Consider the following 19407-nt stretch of genomic DNA (forward strand, 5'->3'; position numbering starts at 1 on the left):
CTTATCTTAATGATTTTTAGTGCAAAAAAAGACGTTTTGCTTACATCATCATATATCCATTTTGTATTTTGTTTTCTTAGGCACATACCATTGCTACCAATGTTTACCTGCAAATGAAGCTTACAGAAAAACTTAGAACCTTTCTGTCTCTCTTATACAACAAAAATATTAAATCCGTTCACAAATGCAGATTGACAATTTCGCTTTGATACCACTCAATTACGTGCCTTTTCTAATAACAATTTTTAAAATAAAGCAAGCAGTAAGCAGTCTTTTTACCTTTTTGATTTCATGGTGAAGGGGACTTATACATTCTCTAACCTAACAGCACAGAAACTAGCAGTTTACATTTGACAATTTTTCTGTTAGCTTAAAGCAGCATTTATTATTGACAGTATTGTCGAATACTATTAATAACAGTTTTAGTGTTAAAGGAAGTGAAAATTATACTAAAACCAATCAACCTGACCTAATAAACTTTACTTTATTATTTTATAGAAAATAACTTTTAGTCAATAATATATGACAATTAAATTGACAAAAAAGTTCTAAATGAATTACAACTGAAACTAAATTACCAATTCAGAAATTTTAAAATAAAACTTTTGAACAACCCCCCTTAATAATTAATAGTTACAGTTAGTGTAACTTAGCCTAAAGCCTTAAAACAGACCACTTATCTCCTTCCTCTGCCCCTACCACGACCTCTAGGCCCACCACGGCCCCTACCACGTCCTCTACCCCTAGCAGCTCCTCTAGCACCCTCCTTTTTCTTTGCTTTAGCCTTGGGAGTATCATCAATCAGCAGTGTTTCTAATGGTAAACTGTCTGGCAGAATGTAGTAGCGGATATTGTTCCCTCTGACTGTTAAAGTGTCCAAATTGATTGGATTCCTATTTTTCGGGGTCATTTTGATGGCTTTTAAGTGAGTGTTCATGGCCACGTCCACCCCTGTGATGGTACCGTGCACTTGGGTGCCATTTTTCAGTTCCATGGTGACTGTTTCATGGGAAAGCTTCATCAGAAACCTGTAGAGAAAACAGTGATTTTTTAGGGTTGATATAGTGGTAGGGTGGTTGAAAGTGATGGAATACAAGTAATTAAGGGGCTGAAAAGGGTTACTTGTAGGAAAAAAGCTTTGGGACAATAAAATGCCGCCTAAGCTTTGAGGTTAGGTGGGTGTTTAAAGCAAGTTTACTGGACTAAAACTGGTTAGAAGCTGACGAAAGGGTTCAAAGTATGATTGCGGATAACTTACCGTACTAACTTCATACTGGTTAAGGGTTTATTACAGTTTTACAATGAAATATTTAAGAAAAACGCGTCTAAACCCAAACACCAAAGCCGATCGATTGTGTTAACCTCATTTGTCATTTTTTCTGACTTCTGCGTTCTGTCAAAAATCATAAATCAAAAACGTGATACGGGATTATATGCGTCTTTGTCTAACACATCGTTATTTATTGGGTCTAGAACATGAAAAGAGTGAAGGGAAGCCTATTAACGTATTAAGTAGTCCATGATAAGGGGCTGTAGACGTGTAAATGAACAATTAAATAGTTAGTCTCTCCTAGTTTTGTTTTAATTGCCTTTTCAAGTGGTTTTAAATACATTCAGGCACTGAATAAATCAAGATTATCTGTTTCCTAGAAGTATCTAAAAGAAAACAGTGGTAAACTTATCTTTTAGAATAAAATCCGATTTTTAGGAAATGCATTTGTTTTTTTTATTGTACTGTAACTATATGATTACGTGTAAAACCGCATTTTATGATTAATATTTTATAATTCTACTACACAAAAAGTTCATCAGAGTTTAAAAAAAAATTACAGTCTCTAATGCGCCATCTGTGTTCATTGAGTAGAACTGTTTCAAAATCGATTGTATAACAAAAATCAATTGTTTAACAAAAATCGACTGTATATTCCAAAACTTTAACTAATAATTCACAGGTGACGAGAGTTGTTGCAAGTGACTTTAATAAAAATACAAACAACTTTTTCATGTGGATTATTTCGAATACTGCTCTGCTTTTCCTTGCATGCTTGCAAAAAACTATCATAAACCACAACATAAAAATTCGACCGTGATATTACCAATATATGCGTGGTTATTGTCTTAAATCCGGCCTAAAAAAAATTGAAAAATAAACCACTGCCGCTTCGTTAAATGCCATCCTTAGCCTTAGGGGCTCGAAACTGGACTATTTTTGGTGCGGTCACATTCAAACCACACACATTTTTGGTTTCCCACTTGGTTTACTCGAAACCGTACCCATAAATATGCGCATTTTTAAGCTGGCAATTACTTAATTGTCCGTATAAACCATGTATAATATCTGTCATTAGAATGGGTAAATGCATGTTTTCTGCCCTCTGTATTATATACTCCTCAGGCTGAAAGTACTGATTACTCAACTTTTGACCTTTGTAACGTTTAATTTCTTAGGAAAACAACCCTTTGGACGACATTATAGGTGGGTGGAATTGGGCATTCCCGTCTCTCCCCTTTCCGGCAATTAAAACTTGATAGACTTCATGCAGTTTAATATCTCTGAAACTTCGAAAAGTGCCAGGGAGTTATTAATAAAGCCCGCAGGGCCTAAAAATTAATGAAAATACCCCGAACGAGGTTCAGGGCTATTATTATTCCTGTACCTACCGAACGGTCTTTGCATAATAATTAGCAAAAATTGCTTGCTTTAGGTATGTTGGTAATTTGGAAAAAAGTTACACAAGAAGTAGTAATAACTAATAATAGTATACAGGGTGTTTTTTAATAAGTGTCCGATATTTTACAGGGCGATTTGTCAGTTATTTTAAAGGTAAAAAGTTCATAGGCATGGATCCAGAAAGCCTCACTTATCAAGCTACTGGGTGTTAAAAATTAATTTTGGGAATCCTTGAAACACAACTTACTAGTGTCTTGAAGCTCATCTTATATTGTCTTCAAATTGCCACAATTGTCCTGGTAAGTTTAATAACTGTCTTGAAGCTGTCTTATTGCCTTAAAATTGTTAATATTTGATGTTCAAAACGTTTTACTCTCTTTAATTTGCCAAAATTGGACGTTTCAAGTGTCTTGAAGCACTATTACTGTCTTGAAATTGTTCAATTTTAAGTTCTAAGCTTTGTTACTGTCTTGAAACTATTTTACCGTTTTTAAATGATGCTGAAAGCTATACTGGTGTCTTTAAGCTCTTTTTATTGTCTTTAAACTGCCACAACTGTCCTGGTAAGGTTAAATACTGTCTTAAGCCTGTCTTATTCCTTTAAGGTTTTCAAAATTCATGATCAAAACGTTTTATTTTCTGTATTTTCTTTCCCTTGGCCGAATTCAGTAAAAACCTTAAGAAAAAAATTGTAGATAGTTTAATTTTCACTAATCAAAACTTTAGAAGGACATATTGACCTTAAGTTTCTCAGAAGGTAGATAATTACTTAGGAATGTTTAGTGATAGAAAATAGAAATGTCTACTTACTGAAATGTGTAACTTGTGTCATTATTGTAATGCTTAGTTTGAGCTCAGGGTGTTGTGTTTCCCACATTTGGCCATCATCAACCACCACTAATTATGCAAAACCTGGTGCGAGTAAAATATGAAAATGGCGGCGCCGAAATGAATAATACGATGGTGTAACCGGATCGGACATGTGCAAAGATTAATGGGGCGACTTCAAGGAGCAAGTTGCACCATAATCGCAAAACAAAGTTTTAAATCTGGCCGATGTTGTAGAACATAAATAAGTACGATTTCGGCGGCTTTTTTGCCTTTGGTTTTTTTTGACTGGGGCTCTTAATTTCAAGTCGACAGCGCTTGCCTTTGCAATCGATAATTTATACCAGCATTCGTTTAGTGTAGCCCATTACAGTCAATTAAGAGTTCCTAATTAATTTGTATGGTTACTAATTTTAGAATTCAAGTTTAATTATCACATTTTGTTAAATAATTTTTTTATTTGAGTGACTTAATTAGGTGTATTTACAGGGTATTAAAAAAAACACATATAATCATGAAAACTGGATTCTAAGTTATGACGGACGTCAAATGTAAAGTAAACTCAAGGTAAAGTAGAATTCAGTGTGACAAGAAAGTTTATTAATTTTACCAGTAAATTCCAATTTGACCAGTAAATTTATCGGTCTAATTGAAATTTGCTTGAAAAATCTGTTATCTGGCAACATTGCCCTCTGCGGACTTCACTCGTGACTTGACTTTGAGGTTATAAATCAGATGCTGTCAACCATAGCCAATAAAACTGCAGACAGTCGCCTACGTCATACAAATACATACGTCATACATAAAGTCCTGTAAATAACCAAAAAACATTCTTTTTTGTAAACAAACTACAAATACCGACAGTTCAGACTAAGCTTCCCGATTTATATTCATTGAAACGCAGTTTTACGTTTTGTGGGATGAGCCCATTTACGAATCTGTTGAAATTGTGGTTTAAAATTTGAACACCTTGTAACTCAGTTATTTTTGAGAGTTCAGAGGTGGTTCAAACTCTTACAAGAACCATTTTGAGCTCTTCTTTCCAGTGTTCCTGTGACACCATACATTTCTTGCACACCTTGTATACTGGAAGCAAAGAATTAGGAACAAAAACTGGTTTGGTGCAATAAATATTTAAATCAGTTGAAATTGTAGTCTGAAATTTGAACACGGTTTAAAAGACAGCCAGGGACAAAATCGCCTCTAAAATCCACTTAAGAGGAGTAAGAAAATGATTATTTTAAGCACAATCCTGATTAAATTTCCTATCCTAGTAACCTGAAAAAACACTACAAAGTTTAGTACAGTCAAGGAGAAAATTGATGTCAATATTTGAGTTGTGACAGTATTTAATACGTTAATGGTGGTTAAGTCATACCTGTGATATTTGAACGACCTTTGTTCGTTTTGGGTACCAAGACCAGCAATTTTAGGTCTGGTAGCTTAATTATTGCAGTAGTCGAGTCTGACAGGTTTAGCATGGTATCGATGTAAATCTACTTATAAATGTTAAATATTAATAATGTTAAGGTTGAAAATATTTTGATGGAAAAAGTTGTCTTTAGGTGGGTTCCTACTTTTAAGAGAATGTGCAAACTGTTGATCACCGAAAATATATTCAATACGATAAAAATCGATATTTTGTTGCTTCACTTTTAACACTTCACACTTTCACAATTAACTTATTTATTGAGAAAAATTATCAAATTTATTAATACTAAAAGAGAGTTTGGCAGTTGTCGCTTAAGTCACAGACTAAACAATTTGTTCCAAAGTTACATGTCTTAATTGCAAAAATCAAATCAGAAACTGTTAACCGAAATAAACGAGACAATACAATTTTTGGTAATTTTCATCATCCTGTCTCTTATTTAAATGTGAGAAAAGGGTGTTTGTTAAATTCTGCAGTCTGAGCATTTATAAGTAATAAGTTGATTAAAGGACCTCAAATACCTTTTCTGCCATCCCTAAAAAGCAAAAACTAAAAATATTACCTACACAAACTGCAAAGCAGTCATTAAAGTACTTAATGACTGATTCTGTTACAACTCTTAATCCTCTAAAAGGTTGAGACACTTAATGACACAAAACAGGCAATTGCAACCGATAAAAAAATTCCTCAGCATCCTCACCGGGTTCGTGCATCTTTTTTAAGAGTACCGACAAGGGCAACAAGTACCAACGCAGGCGAAGGAACCCATGTGGAACCACCTTTTTAATGGAACAGACCTTGTCCACGCAGCCATTAATATTCTAAGTGAGATATTTTACGAAATATCAACCGAACAAAAAAAACTGGAGCAGGAAACTACTTATTGTTGTTTTAAACCACATTCGTGATTATCAAAAGTTAATCTTGCAGGGGCGGGGTCGATCATGTAAATCTACGGTGGTACAGTACGTTTCAAATATTTTTGCCACTCAGCTGCATAACCAAACCTAATTAGTGTACAAGCCTTTAAGGGCTGTCAACCCATCTTCGACTGGATTAGCCTTGAAATTCCTTAAATTTTTGAAGTAAGTTACAGTTTTTAAGACACTCAACTAAACCAACCAGGTGGTCAAATTTACCGAAATGTACTATACAAGAAGTGTTTCAAAAACATCCCAATTTGGCATTTAAGATGACCAATGAGGGGGGGCGAATGCCACCGGTTCTCAGCTTTATAAATAACACTTTTAGTACGTAGGCTGATACTTGATAAGTGCAGTGTTTAGTGCAGAACAGAGATGCAGGTGAGTTCAAGACTTTTTAGTTTTGTAAAGTAGTTTAATAGTGTTTCCAGTACAACAAGTTAAATGTTGAAGCGAACTAACCTATCCTATCTTAGTGCAATGTAAAAATTCTTTAGAAAATTTTGTTTTTTTGCTCATTTGTCCTACTACAAAACTATTTAATTGTAGCAAAAAATGATTGACTAACATAGCAGTTTTACAAAAAAAACTTATTTCTAAATTATCATACATGAAAAATGAATAATAGAGAGCGTCAAATTTGATTGAATTTATTTTTTTTTGTAAATATCTCGAAAACTACATAAGCTAGAGGTTTCAAATTTGTATATACAATTTCAGAAACTATTGCTGTTAGGACTCCTCGCAATTGCTCACCATGCTCATGCTGGTGTTTCCAGTGTACTAACTCCGGCCTCCACCACTTTAGTACGCCAAGCCACCTCCATAACCCACCCCTCCTCCCTGGCTTACAGCCAACCCTTAGCTTTCAGTTACAGCGCCCCCTTAGCCTACTCCTACACCCCCACTTACTACTCCTCACCTTTGGTGGCACCTTTCCAAATCCCTGTCGGTCTCTTTGACCATGGTTCCATCTTTCAAATCCCCAGCCTAATTGGCCAGAACCCAATAGCACCACCCCAGATTTCAGCTCCAGCGCAAGGTGAGTTGGAATAAGTTGAGTTTTAGTTGTGTTAATGAGATTTTTAGGGGATGCCCCAGTGATTGAAGGCCCTCAACAGCCTCAACAGCCCCAACAGCCTCAACAACCGTCGCCGGTTTTGGGTGGAGCTGCTGGTGCTTCTCCAGGTACTACAGCGGATGATGACACTGTTTCGGTTGAGGCTGCTTAAAACATTAAATACAAATTTGCCAAAAAAATTAGAAAAAAGTTTTATTTCTACTAACTCCTTTCCCAGTTAAATTTAACATAGAAATTAAGAAAGAAAATGTAATCAGCAATAAATGACAGGTTATTGGGAAAAATACAATACTAAGGAAGTAAAACATTAATTCTCTTGACAATGTATGTGTAATGCTTCTAACCACTTAAACCAACCAATAATAAACATTTATTGCATAAAAGGAATAAAAGCGGTACTGGCAATTCCGCATTGGTTGTGTTTATTCCTGGCCATCATAATGTAACCGTTTTCTCCCCAGGTGGTGCCCCAGCTCGATTTCAACAACCAATAATCATGTTTGCGATACGTGCCATAGCCCACAATCAACATACTGTGACCTGTCACAGGGTTGGGACTACAATTGGGATTATCGTAAATTCCCCCCGAATATGCTTTCATCCCCGCCGAATCCACAATGACAGAAACCGGTCCCCATTTGGCCACCGCCATTTTCAAGGCGGTTTCGTTGCCCACCTGGATTTGGGCGCACCTCGTCATCGTGGCGCCCACATAACTTCTGTTAAAATGACATCTTTTTGATGGTTCGCTTCCGTCCCAAGAAGTGTAAGGGTAAAATTGTTCAGTGTCCACCCCGTTGTTTTGTACGATATACCGGAAAACTTCGTCCGGATGTCCATATGAGCAACCCTGGTTTTTGTATTGTCGAACTGAAGAACACTCAATAATGTTTTGAGGACTTAGTGTAACCAGTTTCTTGTAGGCCAAGTAGTATTGTGCTTCTAGAGCTGCTAACTAAACCAAAAAATAGATTATGACTAATGAAATATTAGAAATGAGGTAACTTACAGCGCTGAAAGCATAACAGCAACCACATTGCTTTTGGTCTCTCACTGGGGTGATTGCTCCAAATCTTCTCCAGTCTAACATTTTCGGGTCAGGGTATTTAGTTTCTACAGCATCAAATTTCGCCTCACTGCAGAATGATTTGCTTTCATCTTCGTTATTAATTGGCCTATGCAAAACACAATTCTAGTTATCATTTAGCTTGAAATAAACCTTAACTTAGCCACTCACATTAAATACATTTCCCTGTACTCCTCATCTGTCAGATCAGAGAAGTGATTTACACCTTTATGGTAACTGGTTTGTCCCATTTTGTAGAGTAAGTTGTGTTGCCTAATTTCTCTCAAATTGTCCAGGAAAACGGACAGTCTGTATTCCTCCTCAAAAATGCCGTTATAAACCTTGTTGTACTGAAGCTAAAAAATACAAGAATTTACTTAAAAAACTGTCCTCTATAAATGGTTTGCACCAAAATTATTGTGTATACTGGGTGTTTTTTAAGTGATATTTAATTTAATAATGTTAAAAAAAACTTCAAATTTCAATTTTGAAAAATGGTAAATTTTATTGCGTTTGTCCTTAAAGGCAATTTTTTATTACTATATTTTGTGGTAAATACTGTAGTTTTAGGACAGAAAACGAAATAGTGATAATTTAAGAAAATGTAAAAAAAATCACGGTTTAGAAAGTATTTTGCTCATATTTTAAAATACACTTAGATACTACTGCTTTATAAGAGATTAAACTGAACAGTACCTTAAAGTTTCTCCATTGTTTTCGAGTTTCCCAAGTAAGTTGCGCTGTGGCAATTTTCAGGACAGTGGCGAAAAGTATCACTTTCCACACTTCAGGTAGTAACATCATGGTTTCTGGATGGTTGGTACAGTACTAACCTAAAAAATGGCGTTTGACGGGGAATTTATATAATTTAATATACTGCGGTTGTGGTTTATTATTAATATGCAATACCAATTTAGTCCCAAAGTGTTAAATATTAACAGGAAGATATTTTACAAACATCTGGTATACCCTATAAAAAATCATACCCACCTTACCAAAAACTAATTAAATGCCAATCAGCTGTCATGTTAGGTTGAAAGGACAACTGTCACAAATGTATAATTGCTATGTTACTGGCATGCCTTCTGATGCTGATACTGGCAATTAACACCACCTGGTGCTCGAGGCATACCATCGATGGTAAGAGGGTTCGTTTCAAATTATCGTCACAACCAATGCCACTAAAATTCTAGGCAAGTACCATCAGGGTATTCGGGACTTTAGCCTGTTAATACCCAAGAAAATTCAGAGACCAGGTAAAAATCATTTAAGTAAGTAAATTTTGAAGGTTTTCCGATAAATTAAATGTTTATAAGTTAAATAATGGGTAAAATTTTGTTTTGCCTAATCTAAACCACAATTTAGTCAGTAGACTGGTGTGGTTTTTGATTTAGTTAATTGACACAAATATAGCAACAAAGTAGAGCACTAAATTAATTATTACTAATTTATACATTTTATTCATTGAATAACAATCTTAACTAAACAACAAATTAATTTAAATAAAGCTGATAGACATCCAAAAATAGAATTGTTGGTAGTTTTAACTAGTAATTAATTACATACAGAGTGGTTCTGAACAATATAAAGTATATTTCAAATTGAAAACATTTTCTGTAAAAAAAAATTAGGTTTTGCTTGCCCTAACTTTTTTTCTGAGTTTGCATCAGTGTGCAAACTCAGTTATAGTCAAATTCAGTTATTGATGAACCTTCTACAATAATCCATTAAGGTTCCAGATTAGTCCCAGAGCCAGTCCAGGTGACTCTATGGCTGGACGACAATTTTCAGACTCTCGACTTACAACCAAACTGGAAGTTGATGAGCCCACAATTTAGATTCGAAACCCTCCTCGACCAACCTCAAATTGTAAAACGTGACCTAAACCACATGTGCTATTACACGGGAAAAGTTCACGGTTTTGCTGACTCTAGTGTGGCTCTATCCACTTGTGATGGATTGGTAGGTTGAACAGCGATTTGAAGCACTTGAACACTAGTGTTGTAGTTAGGACACATCAGGATCGAGGACGATGACTACTTTTTGGAGCCGGTCAAAGACCATGGGGCCAACGAAGAAGGGCAACATCTCCATGTTTTGCAAGATTTGAATAAAAAGCTGTACAGGACAAGGCGTAGCCTACCCAAAAACTCTTGGTGTGCCATTCAGGACTCAGATTGGGACGCAGGAATTGCAAACCGGATTAAAGACTCGTAAGACCTGCAGGTTTATGGGCTGTCAATTGCTTAAGTTTGGGACTTGTTAGAATAGATGTAACCAAAAAAGCTGTCAAACGCGCAGCTCCTGAAGGTGTCACTCTTAAACCAAAGTACATGGAGACTACCATAGTGTGCGACAAGTCCATGGTGGAATACCACAAAGGACACCGTGACCTGGATGTGTATATGTTAACCGTTGCCAACACTGTGAGTTGCTTGTTATTGAGCTGGGAAGTTAATTGATTGGTCAAAAGGCCTTCAATGCCTTCAGAGATGCTACCTTTGGAGCTGAGCTGACTTTGAGTCTGGTCAGGGTCATATACTTGGATAAATCTGAGCCTGAAGTTGATTTGAATGTGTCCAAATCCATAGATGATACGTTGAAGTCGTTTAACGATTTTGCCAACAGAATTAACGTCCCTGATGGGAATCCTTTGCATCACGATGTAGCTATGTTGGCCTCCAGGTGAATTTCAGTAAAATTATTTAACAGATAGTACTAAAATTTAAGCTTAGAGAGGATATGTGCACTGGGTCCAAACTGAAAGACTGCGTAGTGTGTGGGGTTGCTAAAATTGGAGGGGCTTGCACCTCCAACTCTTCCGCCAATGTCGCAGAAGATGACGGTGTCTACGAGTTGGCTTTGACCATGACCCACGAAGCTGGACATTTGTATGTTCTTTCCCACTATATTATCTTTCCTAACAAGGCATTTCTTAGACTGGGAATTACCCATGATGGTGGTGAAGGTTTAGGTAAAACCTGCACTGTACCCAAGACAACCAACACCACAGACCAACGCCCTAGTGTATGGATAATGTCGGTAGTAGACACCAACGCGGTTTATTTAGGGTGGTCGGAGTGTTCTAGAGCAATGTCAGCCAACTTTATTAAGTGCTCACAACTCACAATTTCACCACTAGGTTGCCTAAATATGGCTGTTTCAGAAATGGCTGGGCGGATTGCATGAATGACGAACCCGAAAAAACTAACAAAAAGTTTCCCCACATTCCTATTGGGGTGATCTACAGTAGAGATGAGCAGTGTGTCCTGTCTACAGCCCGGAAAGGTTCTTTAACACTTCATTTAGTCACTTCTATTAAAAGAACGTTAATTCAGGTAAAAACCTGGAATCCAACAGAACATGCGGAGATCCTTCAGAGTGCCACAATCTTTACTGTGAGTTTGCCAATGGATGCAAAACTTTAAATCACCAGGTCGCTGATGGTACTTCTTGTGGTGAAGATAAGGTAAGTCTGCTACAATGCAGGGCTGGATGAACAGATTTGGTGGGTTTAGTGGTGCTGGAACTCCACTTGTGTTACTAAAGGACAACGTCCGGATGCTGTGGACGGGGGTTGGAGTGATTGGTTTGGATGGAGCGAATGCACCAGAAGTTGTGGAGGAGGCAAGTCAGGATCACAACGTTAGCAAAGTTCACATTAAAACTTTTAAACAGGAATCCAAATTAATAAGAGGTTTTGCAACAACCCAAGGCAGGCCATTGGAGGTAGATATTGTGATGGTGAAGACCAGAAAGTGAAACTCTGCAACTTGGAGGTACAACCAACCTCTTCACCAATCTTTTCTAATTTGTAACCCAATTGCAGGCTTGTGACGAGAGTTACAGAAGTAAAACCTGCTCCAAACGCTTTACAAACACTTTGTCTTTGTTTACTAAAGGTGTGTTGAATGCTTTTAACTGGTTATCCTAGAGTTTAGAGATTTTTTGTGTGTAGACGATCCTTGTATGGTGGCCTGCCAAAACTCTAAAGGAGAAACGTTATGGACAAATATCACGGTGCCTGACGGGGAAGCTTGCACCTGGGGAAGACAACCTCCTAGAAGATGCTTGTTTGGAGAATGTGTGGTATGAAAACCACTTAGGCTAAACAGCCTCACAAATCTAACAATTTCAGAGAATTGGGTGTGATGATGAAATTGAGTCCTCATCAATTCTGGATGAGTGTGGAATATGTAATGGGGATGGAACCAGTTGCAGTATAGTTGAGGGGAGATGGAACCAAAAAAAGGGGCGTGGTCCACTAACCCAGATGGTTACCAGGCTACCAATGGGAGCTTTCAACTTAAAAATCAAAGAAGCTACAGCGTCTGAAAGTCGACCCAGCTTGTTGAGTGAAAGTGGTGAAGTAATTTACTTGAATGACTTTGAGTGAGTGTTTTCCATAAAGGTTCTATTGAGGTAAAAGAGATTAATGTAGGAATAAGCACCGGAACATGTCCTTTGATGGCCCTTTGGAGTTCAAGGATGGGGTGACGGGTTATGTGTCTTCAAGTGGTCTGATGGAAAATGTTACCATTGAAGGACCTTTAAAGGAGAATCTAGTTTTTAAAGTTGCATTTTAAGACTTGTAAAAGTATGAATTAAATGGTAAATTTCCAGGTGGTGTACTTAAGTCCAGAAGCTGACTTTAAGTGGAGGTATTCCTTTATTTTTGGGAATGAAACCACCTCAGCCAATGAAGAACGTACCTACAGATGGGAGCAGGATGGATGGACCCAGTGCAGCATGGTATCTAAAATTTACCTTAATCTTCCATTGGCAGTTTAGACTTTGACTGTATTTATACGAGTACTACTGAAAATACCATCTAGTTATGTGGAGGAGGAGAACAGCACTCTACCTTCAGTTGCGTGGAAGACAAACTAGGAAAAGTAAGCGAAACCATGTGCTTAGGGGTGATGGACAAACCGGAAGTGGATACTAAAGCCTGCATGGAACAACCTTGTAAAACACGTTGGAGAGTAGGAATGTGGGGAGAGTGCAACGCCTGCACTAAACGAGGAGGGATACGATCACGTGGGGTTGAATGTATGCAAGAAAACCCTGAGAGGAATTCCGAAGATATTCTGGTGGAGACGTAGTAGTTTTTTTGGTTAGTTGGTAATTGTGGGATAGTGCAGGTGGAGGATGACAAATGTCATGACGTCAAACCCAGCTCAACAGAGATGTGTCGTCCGGAAAAACCACCTGGGGTAGTTAGGAGTAAAAAGTGCACTCTAGGTTTACCGGAGCAGTATATGGAGGCTGTGTGGAGTCAATTGGATAGGGACTAATTTTACTCTCTTATTGGATTAGGTTTTTAAATACATATAGTCACTTTCAAATTGAGTTTTTTTGCTCCTATTTATTTCCCACGACTATTATACAGGATGTTCAGATCATTTGAAACAGCGTTCCAAGAACATTAAAAGCAGTGGAACCAGACTACCAGACACTTCTTTCTAATATTTGACACTCTGTATGCATTTATAATTTACCCTAAACCTCGCTTTAATTTATAATCTTGATATTTATTCTATGCAATATTTAAACGTATGCAAATTATTTGCAATATCAAATCCCCTCAATATCTTTCTAATTATAATTAACAGGAAATTAATAATTTGTTGAATGTATAATTATACTAAAAATAAACCAATATAACATTTTGGTTTCCTATAGAGTTTGGATTGTTATACCACAAAACGGTAGTGAATAATACACTGTATTATTTACAGATAAACACTGGCAGTTAGCTGAAAATACGATAAACGATAATGCACATATAATGTACTCTAGAATATTTACAGAAATTACTTGGTTTGGTTAGGTTTGAAGTTAATTTACAAGCTTTTTAAAACTTTTTAGTTTTGAAAATTGGCTTGGACATCATCCCATGAGAATTTCAAACTTAAAATTTGACTATCAATTCACTTTACATAATGCTGATATATGCTTATGAGAAATTATCTTGGAAACTGTAAAAAGTACCGTAAAAGCAATAGCAATTCACTATAGGAAGCTTATTTGGCTTTAAAGGTAGTTTTTATGATTTTCAGATACCTACATTCAGCTTTTTTTTAATTGTTTTATTAATGTATAACAGTCTATTGACTACCATAAGGGACTGACTACAAATGCTACACCTTTATCGACCAACCCACAATAATTATGAAACTTGATTAAACAGTCACAATCTGAACTACACTTAACTTAAGCTTGGCTTAAGGTACGATATTGCCATAACATCTGAAAGCACTTAGGTTATTAAACCGAGATTTCTTATAGTTTAGCAAGAGAAAATTCAAATGAAAAAGAAACTGCGATAAGCTGGTAAGGTTTTCTATAAAAGGGCAAAGAATATTACTAAATCTATTTCAACCTTGGTTAGGAGATCATAATTAAGTATCTCAAAAACAGTGTGGAAGGTAGAAGAAAAATTATCCAATTTTTAATGCTTCCAGTTCATTTACACAGTTTATGTAACAACAAAATTAACCTAAACTATCGGAAGTACAATTAGTTTCTTTTATTTCAGATCATTTTAGTTTAACCATGTTCTCCCCAGTGTTTTGCTACGAATTATCCTGACTAATCAATAGTCAACATGATTGGGTACAGTACTACAAAAAGAATTGTTGTAGACTTCTGGTTTATACAAATTTGACCAATTTTCTTAAGGATCACTTAAGGGTATGTAGAATTTAATTCTGGTGATTATTATTTTTATAGCACCTAGTGGTTTGTATTGAAATGAAAGGAAACCTTAACCAAATTTTTAAAGCTTTCAGTCTATTAAACAATGTAATTTATATCACAATAATAACAGACTAAACTATTGGATAAGTGCAGCCTAGACCAATTCCGCATTGATTTCTCTTATTTCTGGCCATTTTAATATAACCATTGTCTCCCCAGTCTTTGCCCCACGAATTTTTGGCCAACCAATACTCATGACCGTTTTCCGTCCCATAACCAACGACCAAAATTTCATGATTAGGAACATCACCACAGTAAGGATTGTTGTAGATTCCTTGTTTATACCGCGAAAAATCGGCTTCTACAACTATACTTACACTGATGGGACCTACAGTGGCTACTTTCTTTTGGAGCATAACCTCATCTCCTTTCCATCTAACCACTTTCTTTACTTTGGCTGCGTTGCCTGGTTGTGTGTATTGACAGAGGTCTTCTTCAGCTCGATAAGGGTATTCTGCTTCACTGTATATTCCCCCTACATCATGGATGTAGCTTAGAGCTTTATACGCGAAACCGCCGCGACATCCTCGGTTGCCATATTCATCTGTACAGTCGATGAGGTTCTGTTCACTGAGTGAGACCAGCTGGTGAGTTTTAAAAAACCACTGTCCTTCCAAAACTCCAGTCTGGAAAAACAACTCATTAATCAGTAGGTTTCCAAAAAGTTGAAACTTACAGCTGCGAAGCTCCAACAGGAACCACAAGACTTTCCTTGATCTTTTACTTCTGTTACAGCTCCTTTCTTGGACCAGTCTACTAAAGCTGGGAGAGTGACTTCGTCTTCCTCCAACTCTTCTAACAATAGGTCATCATATTTACTGGTAGAGTTAAGTGAGAAAGTGTAAAGGGTGAAAAACTCCTCCTCGGTTAAATCCGCAAAACGGTTTACCCCCAACTCGTAGCTGTAAATTCCCTTTTGGTAGAGGAGATTATGCTCTGCTATTTTACGCAAATTTTGTGAAAAGACTTTTTGCCTGTATTGGTCTTCTAGGTCATTTTGGTAGGATTTTTCAAACTTGTCCTGTAAAAAGTAAATTAAAAACCTGTAAATAACATTTTCCGTCTTACTTTAAACTGGTTCCACTCTAGCTCCCACCAAGCGGATTGGTAGCTAGCTCCCCACGCCCAGCCAATCAAGAGCAAGCAAATGCTACCTGAACGAATCATTTCTAGTCAGAAAGTTACGTTTATCGGGTAAAATGTCTTCTTATATATTTTTTACGGTGCGGTTGTGTGGTTTTTAACATGTTGTGGTCAGCCAAAAAAAGTTATATAAAAAATACCAAACAGCGGTTAGATAGGTTGATTAATCAGTTGATATGGATGTGTTGTGAATTTTCTATGTCTTGTAATCCTTTTGGTATAAAAATATATAAATAACTGATATAAAAAACTGTAGATGGCGGTGACGTTATTGCGTACAATGATCATCTTTCAAAAGCGATGACGTAACGGTCGAAGTGCTCTTCCGTACCTTTCGACGATGACTGTCATCAAAATTCCATTGGACCATTGGAATTTCGGACCATTCCATTGGCCTTCTTAGTCTGTTAATAGTCAACTTCTCTTCCGGCCAAACGGTAACACCACGTGATAGTCCTTTTTATTATCTATTTACGGTTGTCTGATCTGTTTATACAGAATGTATCAAATAAGCGAGCTATTCTCGGTTTTTTGGAAAAGTACGCTGAACTTCTGACGGTTTTATCCAAACCATTCAAAGTGGACTTTTTATTAATTTATGTCTGGGGGAACTCAAAATCTCGTTTTCGTTTTGCTAGAACTGGCACCGTTTCAGAAATAACTTTTGGGGGGCTTAAGACACTTGCAGAGATCTCTGACAATTTTTGACAGGCTTGCAGTAGTATTGGCAATTTTAAACGATTTCTGGAAGATTTAGATTACTTATTGAGTGCTATAGCAATTATTCTACATATTTTAAGTGTTCAGTAGTATTTAGAAACCTCTGACAATTGAGGCTTGTACCATTCCCCACGACAGGAGAATCATTCCAGACTATTCTAAAAGTTTCTGGCAGTTTTTATAAATTCTTGAAAGGACACTTTCAGAGATCTTCGATTATTTTTGGCAGGCTTGCAGAAGTATTTACACACACACACAAAAAAGTGTATTTTTTTATTTCTTAATATTTCGTAAGAATTGTTGATTCAACAAGGTTATAGATTGGTAAAAGAAAAAGTGTAAAGAAAAAATCATTTCAATTTAAATGCTTTTAATCTATTTACTGCTGGTACTTTCTGTCATTCCTATAGAAATTATCTTAAGAATAAATCAGTACCGTAACTTAATATAATATAAAAATAATAACAGTCTAAACAATAGGATAAGTACACCCTAGGCCAATACCGCATTGGTTTCTCATATTTCTGGCCATTTTAATATAACCATTATTTCCCCAGTCTTTGCCCCATGAATTTTTGATCAACCAATAGTCGCCGGTATTTTCCGTCCCATAACCAACTGCCAACACAGCATGGTTGCGCACATTACCACAGAAAGGATTATTGTAAATTCCCCGTTTGTACAGATGAAATTTGCCATCTACAACTATCTCCACGCTAATTGGTCCTATAACGGCTACAGCCTTTTTCAGCAAATTTTCATTTCCTTTAAAGTTGATGACTTCCTTTACTTTGGCAGCGTGGCCAGGGCGTCTGTACTGACATTGGTTGTCTCGGCCCTGATAAGGATATTCTGCTTCGCTGTAGATCCCTCCTACTTGTTTAACATACTCCAAAGCATTAGACGCCCAACCCCCCTTACATCCATAGTTGCCATAACTACGCGTACAGTCGATGAGATTCTGTTCACTGAGTGACACCAATCTGTGAGTTTTGCGAAACCATTGTCCTTCAAGTGATCCAGTCTGGAAAAACAATCTCTTAATCAATTGGTTTACAAGAAATTACTAAACTTACTGCACTGAAAGTCCAACAGGATCCACAAGTGTATCCTTGAGATTTTACTTCAGTTACCGCTCCTTTCTTGGACCAGTCTACTGAAGCTGGGAGAGTGACTTGATCTTCCTCCAGCTCATCTAAGAATTCGTCATATTCTATGGTGGAGTTAAGTGGGAAAGTGTAAAGTGCCAAAAACTCCTCTTCTGTAAGATCAGCGAAGCGGTTTACCCCCAATTCGTAACTGTGAATTCCCATTTTGTAGAGAAGATTGTGCTCTGCTATTTTATGCAAATTATGGGTAAACACCTGCTGTCTGTGTTGGTCTTCTTGGTCGTCATCGTAGAATTTTTCAAACTTCTCCTATATAAACACTAAATAAACCACCCAAAAATAATACTTTTTATCTTACTTTGTATTGGTTCCACTCTTGCTCCAGCCAACTGGATTCGTAGCCAGCCCAGGCCCAGCCAATCAAGAGGAAGCAAACTGCAATTGAGCGAATCATGGTTAGTTGCAAAACTAGGTTGATCAAATAAAATTAATTGCTTATATATCAGCAATCGTGTGGTTGTGTGCATAACATGGAATTTCCAGTATGGCATATTGGATACATATAATTGCCAGAAAGTGGTTAAAATGCATAATTTTCTTTGTGAACCTTTTGATATAAGACAACCCATTGTAGTTGGTAGTTACGTCATCCTGTATAACTGAATATTACTTCTGTCGTAGATTAGTACAGTTTTTCTAGTTTTAACAAACTCGTTCACAGGTTCTGGAGAAGAAAGTTCTGACATGTTCTGGATTAAATATGTATTGGATTTCATCAGTATAGTTTTCATAATTATTGTTGAGTCAAGCAGGTTATAATTAAATATCGATTTAATTCTTTTTTTGTCGTATTGTACACATCTTAAATTTTTGTTTCAAGTGATTTTAAAAAATGACATGGGACAAATGGCGGCTCCCACTAACTATACACTGATCCATCCGTTTTTTGAAGTTTCGCTCCATCCTTTCGAGCATATTGACGGGAATGTTTTCGATAGCTTGGCGAATTTTATCCAGGGTGTTACATAAAAAGGAGTTACAGAGAGACAAATCGGGAGAACGCGCCGGCTACGGTACGTCACCCCTCAAGGAGATGAGGCGCTCTCTCTCTATGCGGACGACACTGCAATATTCGACCAAGAGTGGTTTCCTCCTGAATTGATAGCTTCAGGAAGATATCACAGCTATGAAGAAGTGGTGCAAAGTTTAAAAAAAGTAAATAAACGCAGACCAAAGTCTAGAAACGACGACGAAAAATGAAGATAGAAGGCAACGTCAGATGGAAACCCAGTGGAGCAAGCTTCCGAAAGGAATAAATTGTCAACTTGACGATTTATTAAACCATGTTATTCAGTATTACTTTAATTAACAAATTTATCAGCTAAACTGGTACATTCAACCAAAACAATACATATTCAACGAACCTTATCTAGCGGTTAAAAAACACAGGAAAACCAAAGCCTTAGGGTCTCGATATTCCAATTACACGAGCCAGTACCCCATTTTCTGATATGCATATAAACCCGGTATAACACTCCAGGTATTTTCCTATAAGTATGCAAAGACGAGTAAATGGAAAACAATACCGTCATGAATAATTCATCTTTGACATTTTTATGCCTTCATATATGTGTAGATGGTCTTTAAGGGAGGTTTTTCTTAAGGCAAAATA

The 19407-nt window shown here is 36.8% G+C and overlaps 5 protein-coding genes across 7 annotated transcripts; 2 read left to right on the plus strand and 3 right to left on the minus strand.

Moving 5' to 3' along the window:
* Window positions 1–465: 465 nt before the first annotated feature.
* On the minus strand, window positions 466–1410 carry SmD1 (small ribonucleoprotein particle protein SmD1). The gene is made up of 2 exons (XM_081984051.1): window positions 1259–1410; window positions 466–1028 (listed from the first exon to the last, which is right to left on the minus strand). Exons 1-2 carry the CDS (start codon window positions 1270–1272, stop codon window positions 677–679), a joined length of 366 nt encoding a protein of 121 aa, XP_081840177.1. The 5' UTR covers window positions 1273–1410; the 3' UTR covers window positions 466–676.
* Window positions 1411–6098: 4688 nt separating this feature from the next.
* LOC145732025 (uncharacterized) lies at window positions 6099–7124 on the plus strand. The gene is made up of 3 exons (XM_081984050.1): window positions 6099–6235; window positions 6575–6896; window positions 6944–7124. The coding sequence occupies exons 1-3, from the start codon at window positions 6230–6232 to the stop codon at window positions 7084–7086; spliced, it is 471 nt and encodes a 156-aa protein (XP_081840176.1). The 5' UTR covers window positions 6099–6229; the 3' UTR covers window positions 7087–7124.
* Window positions 7111–18242, minus strand: LOC145731921 (uncharacterized). The gene is made up of 8 exons (XM_081983911.1): window positions 18094–18242; window positions 17703–18044; window positions 17097–17650; window positions 10346–10670; window positions 8698–8829; window positions 8173–8357; window positions 7945–8110; window positions 7111–7890 (listed from the first exon to the last, which is right to left on the minus strand). The coding sequence occupies exons 1-8, from the start codon at window positions 18187–18189 to the stop codon at window positions 7306–7308; spliced, it is 2385 nt and encodes a 794-aa protein (XP_081840037.1). The 5' UTR covers window positions 18190–18242; the 3' UTR covers window positions 7111–7305.
* Window positions 8998–13349, plus strand: LOC145732015 (A disintegrin and metalloproteinase with thrombospondin motifs 7-like). Of its 3 annotated transcripts, none has more exons than XM_081984035.1 (19): window positions 8998–9141; window positions 9195–9272; window positions 9734–9963; window positions 10009–10214; window positions 10268–10427; window positions 10475–10686; window positions 10737–10892; window positions 10941–11114; window positions 11168–11289; window positions 11340–11470; window positions 11520–11628; window positions 11680–11780; window positions 11831–11903; window positions 11960–12090; window positions 12140–12393; window positions 12443–12575; window positions 12625–12753; window positions 12837–13094; window positions 13146–13349. In XM_081984035.1, the coding sequence occupies exons 1-19, from the start codon at window positions 9069–9071 to the stop codon at window positions 13296–13298; spliced, it is 2883 nt and encodes a 960-aa protein (XP_081840161.1). In that variant the 5' UTR covers window positions 8998–9068; the 3' UTR covers window positions 13299–13349. The 3 variants fall into 3 exon arrangements, with proteins under 3 accessions (XP_081840161.1, XP_081840162.1, XP_081840163.1); XM_081984036.1 differs by having other exon boundaries at window positions 9195–9257; XM_081984037.1 differs by lacking the exons at window positions 8998–9141; window positions 9195–9272; window positions 9734–9963 and having other exon boundaries at window positions 10075–10214; window positions 10273–10427.
* Window positions 14777–15990, minus strand: LOC145732020 (cathepsin L-like peptidase). Its single transcript, XM_081984045.1, has 3 exons — window positions 15832–15990; window positions 15440–15784; window positions 14777–15389 (listed from the first exon to the last, which is right to left on the minus strand). Exons 1-3 carry the CDS (start codon window positions 15928–15930, stop codon window positions 14835–14837), a joined length of 999 nt encoding a protein of 332 aa, XP_081840171.1. The 5' UTR covers window positions 15931–15990; the 3' UTR covers window positions 14777–14834.
* Window positions 18243–19407: the final 1165 nt, after the last annotated feature.

This window comes from Ips typographus, linkage group LG7 (genome assembly GCF_016097725.1).
Source record: "Ips typographus isolate SLU linkage group LG7, UJ_Ityp_2.0, whole genome shotgun sequence".
Lineage (NCBI taxonomy): Eukaryota > Metazoa > Arthropoda > Insecta > Coleoptera > Curculionidae > Ips > Ips typographus.